The sequence below is a fragment of the Alligator mississippiensis genome, chromosome 1 (genome assembly GCF_030867095.1).
Source record: "Alligator mississippiensis isolate rAllMis1 chromosome 1, rAllMis1, whole genome shotgun sequence".
NCBI classification, from domain to species: Eukaryota; Metazoa; Chordata; order Crocodylia; family Alligatoridae; genus Alligator; species Alligator mississippiensis.
Genome location: NC_081824.1, coordinates 143,253,260 through 143,266,178, shown reverse-complemented (window position 1 = coordinate 143,266,178; position 12,919 = coordinate 143,253,260). Strand labels below are relative to the sequence as shown.

Sequence of the window (12,919 nt, the reverse complement as noted above, 5' to 3'; positions counted from 1 at the left end):
AGAGATTTTCACCAGTGTAGCTAAATCAATTTTAAATATATGCTTAAGTAAAAAAAAATGCAAGTCTGCGTGTAGGCAAGGTTTGTAATTGTTGTGAAGTCATACAAAAGGACTGTCTGCCAGAAGTACAAGGAGCAAGGTTTGTTTAATAATATCTTTTATTGGACAAACTATATGCATGGGAGAGCTGCCAGATCAGCTGGTTTTCTCAACTATATAGTTATTCCAATATAAGATATTGCTTAACAAACCTTGCATCTTGCGAATGCCCTGGAATATCACATCTGCAATCCACTCCAACCCTATTTAGTGTAATACAGCTGTCTTTCAGACCAGATTATCAAGGAAATAGTATGAAACTTTGCAAAGCAGAAAAGAGTCGCTTTTCAAGCAGGTTAATAACTCTTGTTAAATTCACATTACGTTTTAAAACATTGTGAATAGTTTTCTGTCAGTTTATCTTGTTTTCTGTCTCTATTTACACTGCACTCATCTGTAATGAACCTGGCATTTTTTCCTGTGAAGTTTGTCTCTGAGGGTATTCTTTTATTCATTCTATCTTTGTTTATATAACTGGTGATAGATGAATCTGCCTTGATTATTTCTTAGTCAGATCTGGCTATGTTTGAAGCTCTCAGCAGTTTTAAACTGCATTTCCTAAAGCATCCAGGCCAATCAATTAAAATATAATAGAAATATCAAAAATGAAAAAGTATATCTGAAACATTATCATTAAGAACTGATAAGAATGCTGTTCAGATTCTCCAGTGTCCTGTACCAATGTTAAATTTATTTCCCTCTCCTTTCTTTAGATTCCTGTCTGACTTTAGGCCTAATCAGTCATTTCTAGATCTTTGTTGTTGTTTGAATCTGGTGTTGGGTAGCCATGAAAGAATGAATTCCCCAAACCCCCTCATTCTAAACCTCACTTGAAAATTATACTTTTAATAAGTCCTGCCCCCTAAGGTCATCTAGATGATGAACCTGTGGGCCAGTGTGAACCAGGATAGCAAGTCTTACCCTGGCTATACTGGAGGTTGTCTCCCAGATGGCGTGTGTGTTGTATATGGTAGGCAGGTTAGAAAGGCACAGATGGGGAGGGAATTGGATGGATTTTTGTAAGTGTCATTCTTGCATAGTGACCAGCAAAATCTACATGCATCTCTGTCCCATTAAGGAGCCAAAGAATTATAGGAAATAATACTAAAATCTCATAGCTCATGAAAATTTCATTTAGTGTTAGAGACTACAGTTGTATTCATGCAATAAGAAATAAGCATCCAGAGAATTTAAGTAAATTTCTTGTGTGTTTTTTAAAGTTGTTTTTTTTTTCCTATCAGTTTTATAAATGTTTGTTAGTTGGCTGGCTGATTGATTGATTTTTTTTTTTTTTTTTTCTTAAACTGTCTGAGTTTTAGTGAGTTTAATTGCCAGAGAAAAGTGTCAGATGCATAGTTGTGCAACCTGGTGTCTTCTGTTTGTCCACAAACAAAAGCAATGTGGGCAGCCTCAGTGCAAGCTAATCCCACACCCTTGTGCCAATGCGCCTAAAATCCTGTGGAAAGCCACTGCATCCAATTACTAAGTTGTCATTCAGATTTGTAAAACTATGCTAATACTTACTATTATGGGATTTATTTGCACGTCAGTGTTTAAGGCGTCATATTACTGTATCCCACTGAATGTTAATGAGAGTTCAGTATGTGCATTTCTCCATATGTAGACTGAAAAATATAGATCCCCATACCTAGTCCTGGACAAAGAAAGATTTTAAAGTGAATTTCAAGGACTGTATCATTAAGGCCTCAATATCTAAAATGAGGCTCTGATAATTTTTCTATTCTTTTAAATTTAATAGTTGAATGATTATTTCCTAAACTGCCTAGATCTTTATATTGCAAAAATGTACATGTTTTTAGGCTAACTGGGTTAACATGAAAACAAGTAAAGAATAACAAGTAAAGCAAGTCATGGAAAATAATATAGTGCTTCTGCATATAGATGAACTAAGAGTTATAACAAATACCTCTGAATAGACATTACAGTGTAAATCATCTCAAACCTTCTATTGCAAACTCTATTGTGTAGATTATAATGCTTCATTAAAAAAGTTTGTGAAGTTAAACTTTAGTTTATACAAGGTTTAGGCTAGAGTGGATTTTAGGGAAATGGAGCAGAGGAAGGATGTTACAGTTTAGATAACAGAAATAATATTTGCTATTCTCGAGAATATAGAATTTTAGAATCAAAATGCATATTTTTCTCAGTTTTTAAATAGAATTAAATGTTTTGAGTTTTTTATCATGAAAATGATCACAGTTCAGTTAGTGCCTTTCAAGAGTTAAGACAGTTTGTTAAATGGGTAGAATATCTTCACTTATAAATTAATGGTATTTTTCACCAGAAATTTTGGAAGCATTTTTATTATGCAGAGTTAAGCAATGCACCCATGGATTAAAGGATTAAAGACTTCATGAGTACTTTTTGGCACATCGTTGTTAGATTATTTTGTCAATGCTTTGCAGATTCAGGACTTCAGAAGTACTTAATGACACCACTGATGGCAGTGGTTCCATAGAATGAGCTGCAGATGTGGGCACCCAGCCCTTGCTACTTCCAATGCTTTTGAAGTACCTGCTATGTAGATCAGGCAACATTAAGAACATGATCTGTTGCATCCATGGTATTGAAAAGTGCTTCCATCAAGAGTGAAACCGTATTCAATCTTACATTCTGCGACTGGTTCATAGAGTTCCATTAGCTGCTTCAATGTCCCATTAACAATATCAGTTGTTTTTATTTTAAGCCATAAAATTATTCCTCGTATTGTAAGCCATATTTTACAATCCTTTAGAAAAATATAGAAGAGGAGGACAGAGAGCTTCTGGGAGTTTCCTGCTTATGCTTCCCTTGCTGGGGAAGACAATTCAAGAGAGTATGGAGGCAAGGGGCTTGCCCTCAGGTTCACACAGGTCCCACAGCCTTTGCAGGGAGGCCTGGGGATAATCTGTGAGCAGATGTGTACCCCAACTGCCATAACTTTTAAGGAGCTGTGCTGGCCACTGTCTGCCTCTGTTGTTCACAGGAAAAGCTAGGTGCTGATCTCCAGCCCTGCTGGCTCCCCTGGGCTAGGATCACTGGGGATCCTGCTGCAGAACTGCACATGTGAGCGTACATGCCACCTTCTCTCTCTTACAGCCTAGGTCTGCTGCATTACTGGAGGGCAGCATAAAGCTCTATGATAAGGCAGGGCTAGGCTGCACTGAGCTGTCAAAGCAATAAAGTGTTTTGTTCATTTCCTTAACCATTTTGGGATCAGTAACTGTATTGTCATGATGGGTTAAAAGTGAGGTTAAAGTAAGATAGTGACATATGTACAGATAGACCAGGCTGTAGCAATACAGATTTCTAACCTTAATCTTTTTAACTCATTGAGACATGGCTGCTTTAACTGAGCACAGCAATGTGACTGAATCGAGGGTTTCAAGTTTCCTTTTTCTTGTTTCATTCAATGTACATCTCTTAGACCCACATCTGAGACAAACCTGGTGCTTTGTGCCTTTTATAAATAGTTAAAATCAAAAGTAGAAGTCCTGAATCAGAAGCTAGTAAAAGATGCTAGGAAAAATCCCACTTTGTTTCCAGGCTGGTTCTGGATCCTGGGTCTTTTAAGGTTCTTGTAAAATATTCAGCAAATTGATGACACATATGTGGGTTCCAGGGGATTGAGGACTGTGTTTGCTTTTTTCAGGGTGCTGAATGTAAAAGATGAGTATAATACAGAGTGTGCATTTTTAGGGGCACAGACCTGAAGTCCTTCAATTCACCAATACAGGGGTGTAAGTTGTAGCCAATTCACCAATGACTCAATTCACCAATGACATCCATGGGAGTTTTTACTGAGTGTAAATACCTGGATTGGATCCAACCTGAGTATTAATTTAAAGGCTACATGAATAGGTAATAGTAGAGGTATAAAATTGTTTCCACATTTAAAGAGAGAGAGAAGACTTTTGGTTTCCTATTGGTTTGAATATTTTTGCTGTTCAGTGTTATGTTTCACGTAGGATTATTTTGTGTTTCCTGTACTAGCATGGAAAGGAAAAAATAACTTAAGTTACTTTATTAAATTCAATATTTCTTTCCTTTTACGTTCAGAGCAATAAGAAATTAATTTTACTAGGGACACAAATACTGGTATTTTGTAATTAAACAATATAATCAATGAAGCCAAAAAGCTGTCAGCACTGAGAATAAAAAAAAAGAATCTCAGAGGCAATACAATGATGGCAAAATGCTAGGTGAAATGAAGTAGTGGTCTCAAGAGAAATAAGTAGTTCTAAGGAAGTTGCTCTCATATAATGTTGTACTCTAGCCTAGACCATTCAAGATCCAAGTCAAAGAAAGATGATCCGTCTTCAGGACAGAACTGGGTCCTACCACCAATAGATTCTGTTGTGACTATGAGCAAGTTCCTTGGTGTCTCTCTTTCTCTCCTTGATTTCCCTATCTTCTCTGTGTTTTCAGGCAACTTCAGTTTCAATGCCTGGAGAGGTTTGGTATCTTAAACTCCAAGTACAGTTTCTCTCTTCCTGTATGGCAGGAGTCTTGACACGGCAAGGTCTCTTCAGTAAAGGTCTTTGTGTTGAAACGGGGTGTACTTGGTAGCCATGTTGGTCTGAGACAAAAATACATACAAAAAACTAGAACGCTTGGTTCATCCAAAAGGTATCATTTTGGAACCAAGAGTTCTAGTTGTTTGTATGTCTTTTTGTGTTGAAACAGCACTTCAGTTCGCTATGAGATTTTGTACTTCCAAATACTTTCCCAGCTCTTTGTCTAGACATAAAAGTTGGCAAACTAGCTGAAGCCTCCATATTACACCAGTGAAACTCTGACAACCAGAGCCCCAAGTTCTTCCTGTTGCAGTGCTGATTTTTTGTGTTCCTGTGACACAGGGAGTAGTGTGGAGTCAAGATTTCACTAACATATTACGAATGGGCTACTTCTCTGCATGCTGATGGCATCTCATATCCCTTTGATATCTACTAGCCACGTTCCATCAGATTAGCCGAACTAATGAGACACTTCAGGATTCTGAGGTGCTAGGATGATGATCCTTCAGGGATCTTGGCTGCCAAGTGCTGGGAAGCCCTAACAGCATGTATCTACTATGCATCCATATATCCATACCAGGGTGTTCACCACAAGACCCAAGACATTTTGAAGTTCTACTAGAAGCCCTGCTGTAGGCTTGACCCCTTTGAGACCAATGGTTAGTTTTCACTGGGAAATTCAGCTTCTGAGTCTACTACAACCAACAGTTAGAGGGACTGTACTGAACCATCTGTAATAGATCAGACTTACAGAGTTTTTGTTGTTGTTGTTGGGTATTTTAAAAACAGGCTGTTAGGAGCTCCCTGTAGTAAGTAGCTAATCAGAAACATCACAGGTTGATTAACGAAGATCTGAAGAATTCTTAGATTTTCACTGGTAACAATGGTTTGATCAACTTACATCTGGCAGAACGATGGCTGAAGCACTTTCCCTGACATCTATGTAAAATAGTGGAATCACTGACTCTTTCCACCCACTTCTCAGGGTCAGGATTTCTCATGATGTGCCGAAGGAGGAGCCTAGTTTCATGAGCTGGATTCTGATCTTTCACTGATGTTTCAATGGTGTAACTCCAGGGGGTTTTGTTCCTCTTGACTTAAGTTGACCCAATGGCTTTGGGAATTCTCAGCCTGCCTTATTCTGGAGACTTGAGGCCCAAGAATAAAAATCTATTACATCCTGTATTCTTTGCAAGTGGTATTTGCCTCTATCAGGAGGATGCTGGGTGAAGTATAATTCATGAATGGTTTTTAAAATGCTTGCACAATCCTTTTAAATTCCTTGCTGTATAATTGGAAAATATCTTTTAACTAATGCAAACGTTTTAAAATGACAGCTATTTCGCTCTCTTACTTTTTTCTCAGTTGGGGGAAATGTGTTTGTTATGCAAATGATCACCATTTAAGTTCATGGCTAAATTTTAAGAAGGATACGGTTTCCTCACCTTCCTTGACAACGCAGTGTGTTTGAAAATTCTGTTTGTTTTTGTTTTGTTTTTTCATTTAAAAAAAACTGAAATGCCTATGTTGAGAAAAGCTGGAAATAGCACGTATTTTCTTTGTGAGCAGATTTTCCTGAAGTCACCCATTGTGTTTTATATTCATTGCCAGAAGAGAATTTGGAAATAAGAGACAAGAAAGAGAGAGAAGGCTCACATTATCTTAATTTTATTTTCTTTCTTGAAAAGTGTCCTCCTTTGGTCAGACAGTAATTGCAGTTTCTAATGACACAAACTTGAAGGGAAACAGAAGAAGACTACAAACAGGTTTATGGGCCTATCAGCAGGAATATGTGGCTACAAATTGCTGAGTAAATGAAACAGCCTGTTGTTTCCTAAGCCTAAGTTTGAGAGTGTTATGTCAAAGCATTTGAGGCAGGACTAGAGCACCAGGCGGTGTTAGGAATACCTGCTGAGTCCTAATTGGTGCCCACTGTTGTTAATGGCTTCCTGTGGCTGAATGTTTACTTGTCATTTGTTTTGTGCTTTGTTTCCCAGCTACTGGAAAAAAATACTGACCAAAACTTCATCTTGCTTTTAAGTGTACGCCTCGACATCAAGTGCCCTGCTGCAGATTATCTCATGATGCTAAGTACCTTGAGTCTATTCCGCAGTCCAGTAATTATCTGGTATGCTGCAAGAATTACATTTCCTTGTACTAGGGGTCCTGAATTATTTGTAAAATGTTATAATGAATGTGTCTTATTTTTAGCAATCTGGAGCTATTGTGTCTGCCATCGAGCTCTGCTTGAACATACATTAAATGAACTCATGATGTTGTTTTTATTTTGTCTATCTAAATCTCTGCATTCACCTAAAATTGCCTTCTCCTTCTCTCAGCTTTGGTTGATCTTAATGAATTAACAACTTTTGCATTAAACTCCTCCAATTTACTTGTAGAGCAAGTATACCGTACACTGCAGCATTTTGAGCTTTCCCATCCTGCCTACCAGTCTGCCTTCAGGCAATTTTCTCTCTTCTATGGATCAGTATTTCAAACCCTTTTCCTATTCAGTTCTTGGCCTCCCTGCTGAGACTGCCAAAAAAGCATGCCAGTTAGCCACTCCATATTGTTACATAAATGTTTGTCTATTAGGGAAAGGACTGAAGTTACCCATTTTGAAAAAGCCACAGAGCAGCTGTTGGAGGGAAACCAGTTTCAGTTACTGCTAATATGGAAAGAATAGAACTAGTAAAAATATCCCAATTCTGTGCTTGTGAGTTATCTGCTTCTTTTACAGGGATTTTTTGTTTTTGAATTACAAATAGATCCTAAACAGCAACTCTCAGACCCCTGAGAATTGCATCTTATCTATGTCTGTCTTTAGGAGCTGAGCTTAATCTGCATATCTGACTGTTCTTTCTCAAATGCAGATTTTCACTTTGGTGTGTCTATATATAGCTAGAGAGAGAGATTTTTATATGTGGAAGCAAGCACAGTCACGGGGGATTGGATCAATTTCTTGGTAATAGAATAAGTGTAGAACTATCTATGCAGTAAGAACATTTTATGTTTCTTAGGATTTGGGGATGTAAATCAGCCAGTGCTGATGTAGAATAGATTTATTGTGGTGGAGAGAGGTTTCAGATAATGTAATACATTTTATCTTTGTGGTCCTTGGTTTGTTTGTGGTCAGCACTTTACCATGGCCTACTAGAATGGACAGTAGCTCTTTTAACTTGGTCTAATTGGCTGAGGAGGATATAATGGAACTGCATGTGTAAACGCAAGGAATACTATCTGTTAAGACTGAAGGAAGAAGTGGGTTTATTCCCCCCAGCATGCAGTTTTTGTTGGTCTTTTCTTTTTAGATGCACACAAATTTTAGTCCTGTGTTTTCTGCTTGGTTGGTGGGGGGGGTGGGAATCCAAAGCCATAACTTCCCTTCACATGCTTCTCAAATGGTTATGCTGCCTTTATTATTAAATAGATAACGATTACTCAAACTGGTTCAGTAAGAGCTGAATTAGTGTTGAAAGCCTGCTGTGACTGCAGAACTCCTGAGAAGCTTTTCTTTACTTCTCTGAGAGAGAAGTAAATCTAAATGCCAGAATTGCCCAGCATGCGTCTTTTAGCTCCATTCCATACATGCATGCCCTTCTTGCTTCTTAAAATTGGAGGGGAAGTATTCCTACAGTTCACAGGTGAGGTCTCCTCTTGATATCATACTAATGATGTCTCCTTTTGCCATCATACATCACCTTTATAGGGCACTGAAATTGTACAGGTTTAAAGGAAATGTTGTCCAGTGCTAAAGGAATAATATTTAGATTCAAAGCTCCAGAACTTCCTACTTTGTGCTCTATGTTGCTCGTGGCACCGGTGGTGAGGGGGCGTATAGAGAGCGTCTTCCTCTGCACAGGTCGCCAGACAGAGTATCCCCGTAGCACGTTCTAATCAGATGGAAGGTACACTGTCTAATGTGGTGGAGCATTCATCACAACCCCAGGGAGGAGTGCTCTGCAAGAAAAGAGGCATATGTAAAGCATTCATTCTATCAGTATGGTGCTAGATGTTGTGCTCAGAAGACATTGGAAAGTGAACAGGCTTCAGTCTGTATCAGAAGTACAATATGTTATGTCCCAGAGTACCTTATATATGGGCCACTGAACAAATCTTCAGGCACATACAACTTCTCCAGTACAGTGGCATCCTTCTTGATGCCAAAATGAACATGGGCTGGCAGTGTGGGGACGCGGTCAGGAAGGCCAACCACACCTTGTCATGTATCCACAGATGCATCTCAAGCAGGTCCAAGGAGGTGACCCTCCCCCTCTGTGACACTGGTCAGGCCGCAGTTGGAGTACTGCGTCCAGTTCTGGGCGCTACACTTCAGGAGGGATGTGGACAGCATCGAGAGGGTCCAGAGGAGGGCCACCCGCATGATCAGGGGCCAGCAGAGCAGGCCCTACAAGGAGAGGCTAAGGGACCTGAACCTGTTCAGCCTCCACAAGAGAAGGCTGAGGGGGGATCTAGTGGCTGTTTACAAACTAGTCAGGGGGGACCAGCAGGCATTGGGGGAGTCCCTGTTCCCCCAAGCACTACCAGGAGTGACTAGAAATAACGGTCACAAGCTGGCAGAGGGTAGATTCAGACTAGACATCAGGAGGTGCTACTTCACTGTCAGGGCGGCTAGGATCTGGAGCCAACTTCCAAGCGAAGTGGTGCTGGCTCCTACCCTGGGGGTCTTTAAGAGGAGGTTAGATGAACACCTTGCTGGGGTTGTTTGACCCCAGTACTTTTTCCTGCCATGGCAGGGGGTCAGACTTGATGATCTGCTCAGGTCCCTTCCAACCCTACCAACTATGAAACTGTGAAACAGTGGGCATATTAGAAAGTTTCTCTGCTCACATGCATTGTGTCAGCTATGGCAGGATTCAGTCTGCATTTGTTAATTACATAATAAGAATAGTAAGTAATATAAAGCTAATAGGAACTTGAAATAATATACTTTTTATTCATTTAACTTCCTCTCTTCCTTTTTTCCTCTCTCTCTCTTTTTAAAGATTGTAGGATTGCAGAATGACCTGATTAGACAAGGAATCTTAAAGAACCAGCAAGATTATGAAGACTTTTGGACACTGATCCTAGAAGGCAGTCACAATACACAGCTTAAAGAGAAACTTCAGGCTGTAAAATCAAAAAGTTGAGTTCCTTACACATTTTTTTTGTGTCAGAATGTTTTTAATAGTTCTCTCTCTCTCTCTCTTTCCCTTTAGTTAATTTAACTTAATTTGCAAATTTTAATGTCCATAATAAAACATAAAAACAAGAGGATGCACTCAACAGACTATGATAATTGATTTAATATAGTTTAGTCATTTGTATCCTCTTAAAATAATCCATCAAAACATGCAATTTGTGCTCATAGCCTGTGTATAGAATCACGTGTTCCTCTCTCAGTTACTCTTGTCCTTCCTCCCTTGCTCCCTCCATTTGTTTTACATGTATTTGATTCATTGTCTCTTAATTCAGGCCATGATCCTGCAAACATGTTTGCATATAACTTTACTTGCCATGACTAGTCCCAGGGATCTAAAGGAGATTAGTGTTGTGACCACAGCAATATTTTTGTAGGGTCCAAGCCTCAAACTGTAAAACTTGAGTCAGAGGAACAAGCCATCCAGCTAATGTGAAATCAGGATAAATTCATACAATTCAGTCAGTCTTAGTCTATACCAACTGAAGATCTAGCCCATAACCTGGTATACTGGTATTATAATGAGGAATTGCTTTTATTGGGACCTCTGAGTAACACTATAATAATATTATAATATGAAAATTATAATATTAGTAATAGTATTAAAGGACTATTCTGGGTTCATTCTTTAAAAAATATGCAAACTATTTGAACCACCATTATCACAATCACAAACATTTTCAGGTAGCCTGAGGACTTGTAGCATCATAATCATGAGTTTGATTTACAGTCCATTGTTGTCACTGGAAAGAAGCCTGTTGAGATCAGTGAATGCTGACTTGAGCTTAGTAGAAATACATTTTCCTTTTTTAACTGTAAACTCAATTTCAAAGGGAGCAGAACTGCAATAGGAAAATTCAGCAATACAATTCATGCTTTAGAACCAATAGTTTCTTCCTGGCCAATGCTTTAGCAGCCAAAGTGCACAATTAATGGACTACAGTAGAATAAATGCAACTCAAACTTCATATTTTTTTAGTTTCTTTCTGTTCAGGGTTTGGGGTTTTTTTTAAAGTTTTTTTGCATGTTCATGGTCATTTCATACATAGGTGGGGGGGTGTCTATATCTATATAAAAAAAAAATTGCATTCATGATTACCAAAACAGCTTTTGCAACTAGTTGCCGACTATGCCAATTCATATTTTTGTGTTCAGTTCTGCACGTGACCTTTTGAAAATCGGAACCAAAGCTTTCTATCAAATAAAATTCTGTTTATTCTTTGCATGTGTAATAATGAGAGAGAATTATATATATATCGAATGCTTTGGCTTTTAACTAAGTAAACATGGGCAGAGAATCATGCAGGGGAGGCTACAGGGCTTGAGGAAGAAAGCAAGAAATACTGTAATGGTTTTACAAGTTATTAAGCCAGAGACTGGGAAGAAATACTAGTTTCAGCTGACTTTGTATCACTTTTGTGGTAATGTTCCAAGTGGCATGCCTCTCTGAAACCTTTTCACTTTTAAGTGGACAGCTCACTATAACTCTCCTGTGATCTTGCGGTGGTGTTAGAATTCATGGTCCAATTTCTTTCAGTGGAATGGAACGGGAAGTGCTCCTCAGCTGTAGACCAGCGGATCGGTAATATCACAGCCACTTATTTTGGTTTTGCTGTCATTTTAAGTTCCTAGGACAACATGCAGCAGGGCATGAAGTGCATGAAGTGGGGTCAGGATTCTCCACAGAACCTTGAGATCTGGAGGAATCCAAGGTCAGCCCCCTGCCCTTTCCATGCAGCTGCTACTTACTGTTACTTTCTCTGACCTCCCACTGAAAATCACCATTTACTTGAATTGTCCATGCACCAAAAAATCATTTTTTGTTCCCTTCTGTGGGTTTTTCAATGGAAGGAAATGACTGAGCCTTTCAGTCTAGTAAGATTTTACAAAACTTATGCTTAACCTAGCTCTGCTTTCAAACTGGAGTTGGTGTTGAAGGTTCTCAAAGTCCATGTAGAGAGTGAGTTGAACTATCAAGACTAGGGAGCAAGAAGGAACATTTATAATAATGGGCCAGAACAAAAAGAATCACATTTTAGTTGCTAGTTACAACATTATTTATAACACAGGAAAATATGGCCATTATTTTTTTATTTTTTTATTTTACAGTGATTGCTCTTAAGTCTTCACCTTCACATGCTCATGGGAGAAGCAGTGCAACAGAATTAACCAAAGCTCTTCTGAACAAATGCTACGGACAGCTGAAAAAAGTAAGTCATTCTTTCATATTCAACAAAGAAAGTCCCTAAAAGTCCCTCTTCCGAACAGTGCAGCTTCAACATGCTTCCTGCTTGACCTAGGATGGATTATCTCCTGAGCCCAAGCATCCTTTGGTGGAGAGAACCACCTCTGAGTAGGCTTCTCAATTGTTAAAGCCTGTCTGCACGTGCAACAGACCCAGTTAGGGGGTTCCCCAACCAAAGGCTCCATAGGGCTCATTTGCAATGAAAAGTGCAAGACAGTACTTCTGTGGGGACAGTTTTGCTGGCATAGCTATGTTGGTAAGGTGGGTATGTTGTGTGTTTGAGAAAAAGAGAAATTCTTAACCAAAAGTTGCTGTATACTTCCAAAAATGTTAAGTATAGATCAAGGCATAAGAGCTTGCACCTCTGCCCCTCCACAACCCCCTTTTCCCCAACGTGGCCCCTATTCTGGGTTGGGGAAGGAATTCTTGTTGTCAGCATTGGCTTTGCCAACTGAGAATCCCACGCCCAGCAAGGAACCAAGTAGCATAAAGGGGCCAGATTGTATTTAGGAAGTGGGACCTCTGTTTGTCCAGTTTCTTATACTTGTAGCTATGAGCAGAGCATCTGAGGGCTCATACAGACATTTGGGGAGGTTGGGGGGAGGTTGGTTTGAGCTAAAAATGGCTACCCAATCTAAGGTAAGTCAGGATGTGGGGGCTAGTGGTGGGGCTTGGGAAGATCAGGGGCAAGCAGGCTCTTGGGGAGGGATCAGATGGATTGGGAGGGAGGCAAGCGGGGTCTGCAAGGGAATCAGGGGGGCAAGTGAGATCTGTGGGGAGATCGGGGGGGGCTAGTGGGTCTGCAGGGGGGATTGAGGGGCTGGGGGGCAAGCAGGGTCCACAGAGGAAGTTGGCGGG

The 12,919-nt window shown here is 39.6% G+C and overlaps 1 protein-coding gene across 3 annotated transcripts in view; it reads left to right on the top strand.

The window, feature by feature from the left end:
* LOC106737578 (uncharacterized) overlaps positions 1 to 12,919 on the top strand; it is a 91,598-nt gene that overhangs the window by 35,767 nt on the left and 42,912 nt on the right. For 2 of the 3 annotated variants that reach the window (XM_059714824.1, XM_019479710.2), the window contains exons 6-8: positions 6,658 to 6,744; positions 9,623 to 9,761; positions 11,926 to 12,026. In XM_059714824.1, the coding sequence (XP_059570807.1) occupies positions 6,658 to 6,744; positions 9,623 to 9,761; positions 11,926 to 12,026 (327 nt within the window). The remainder of the gene's footprint in view (positions 1 to 6,657; positions 6,745 to 9,622; positions 9,762 to 11,925; positions 12,027 to 12,919) is intronic. The other variant, XM_059714826.1, reaches the window with a different exon arrangement.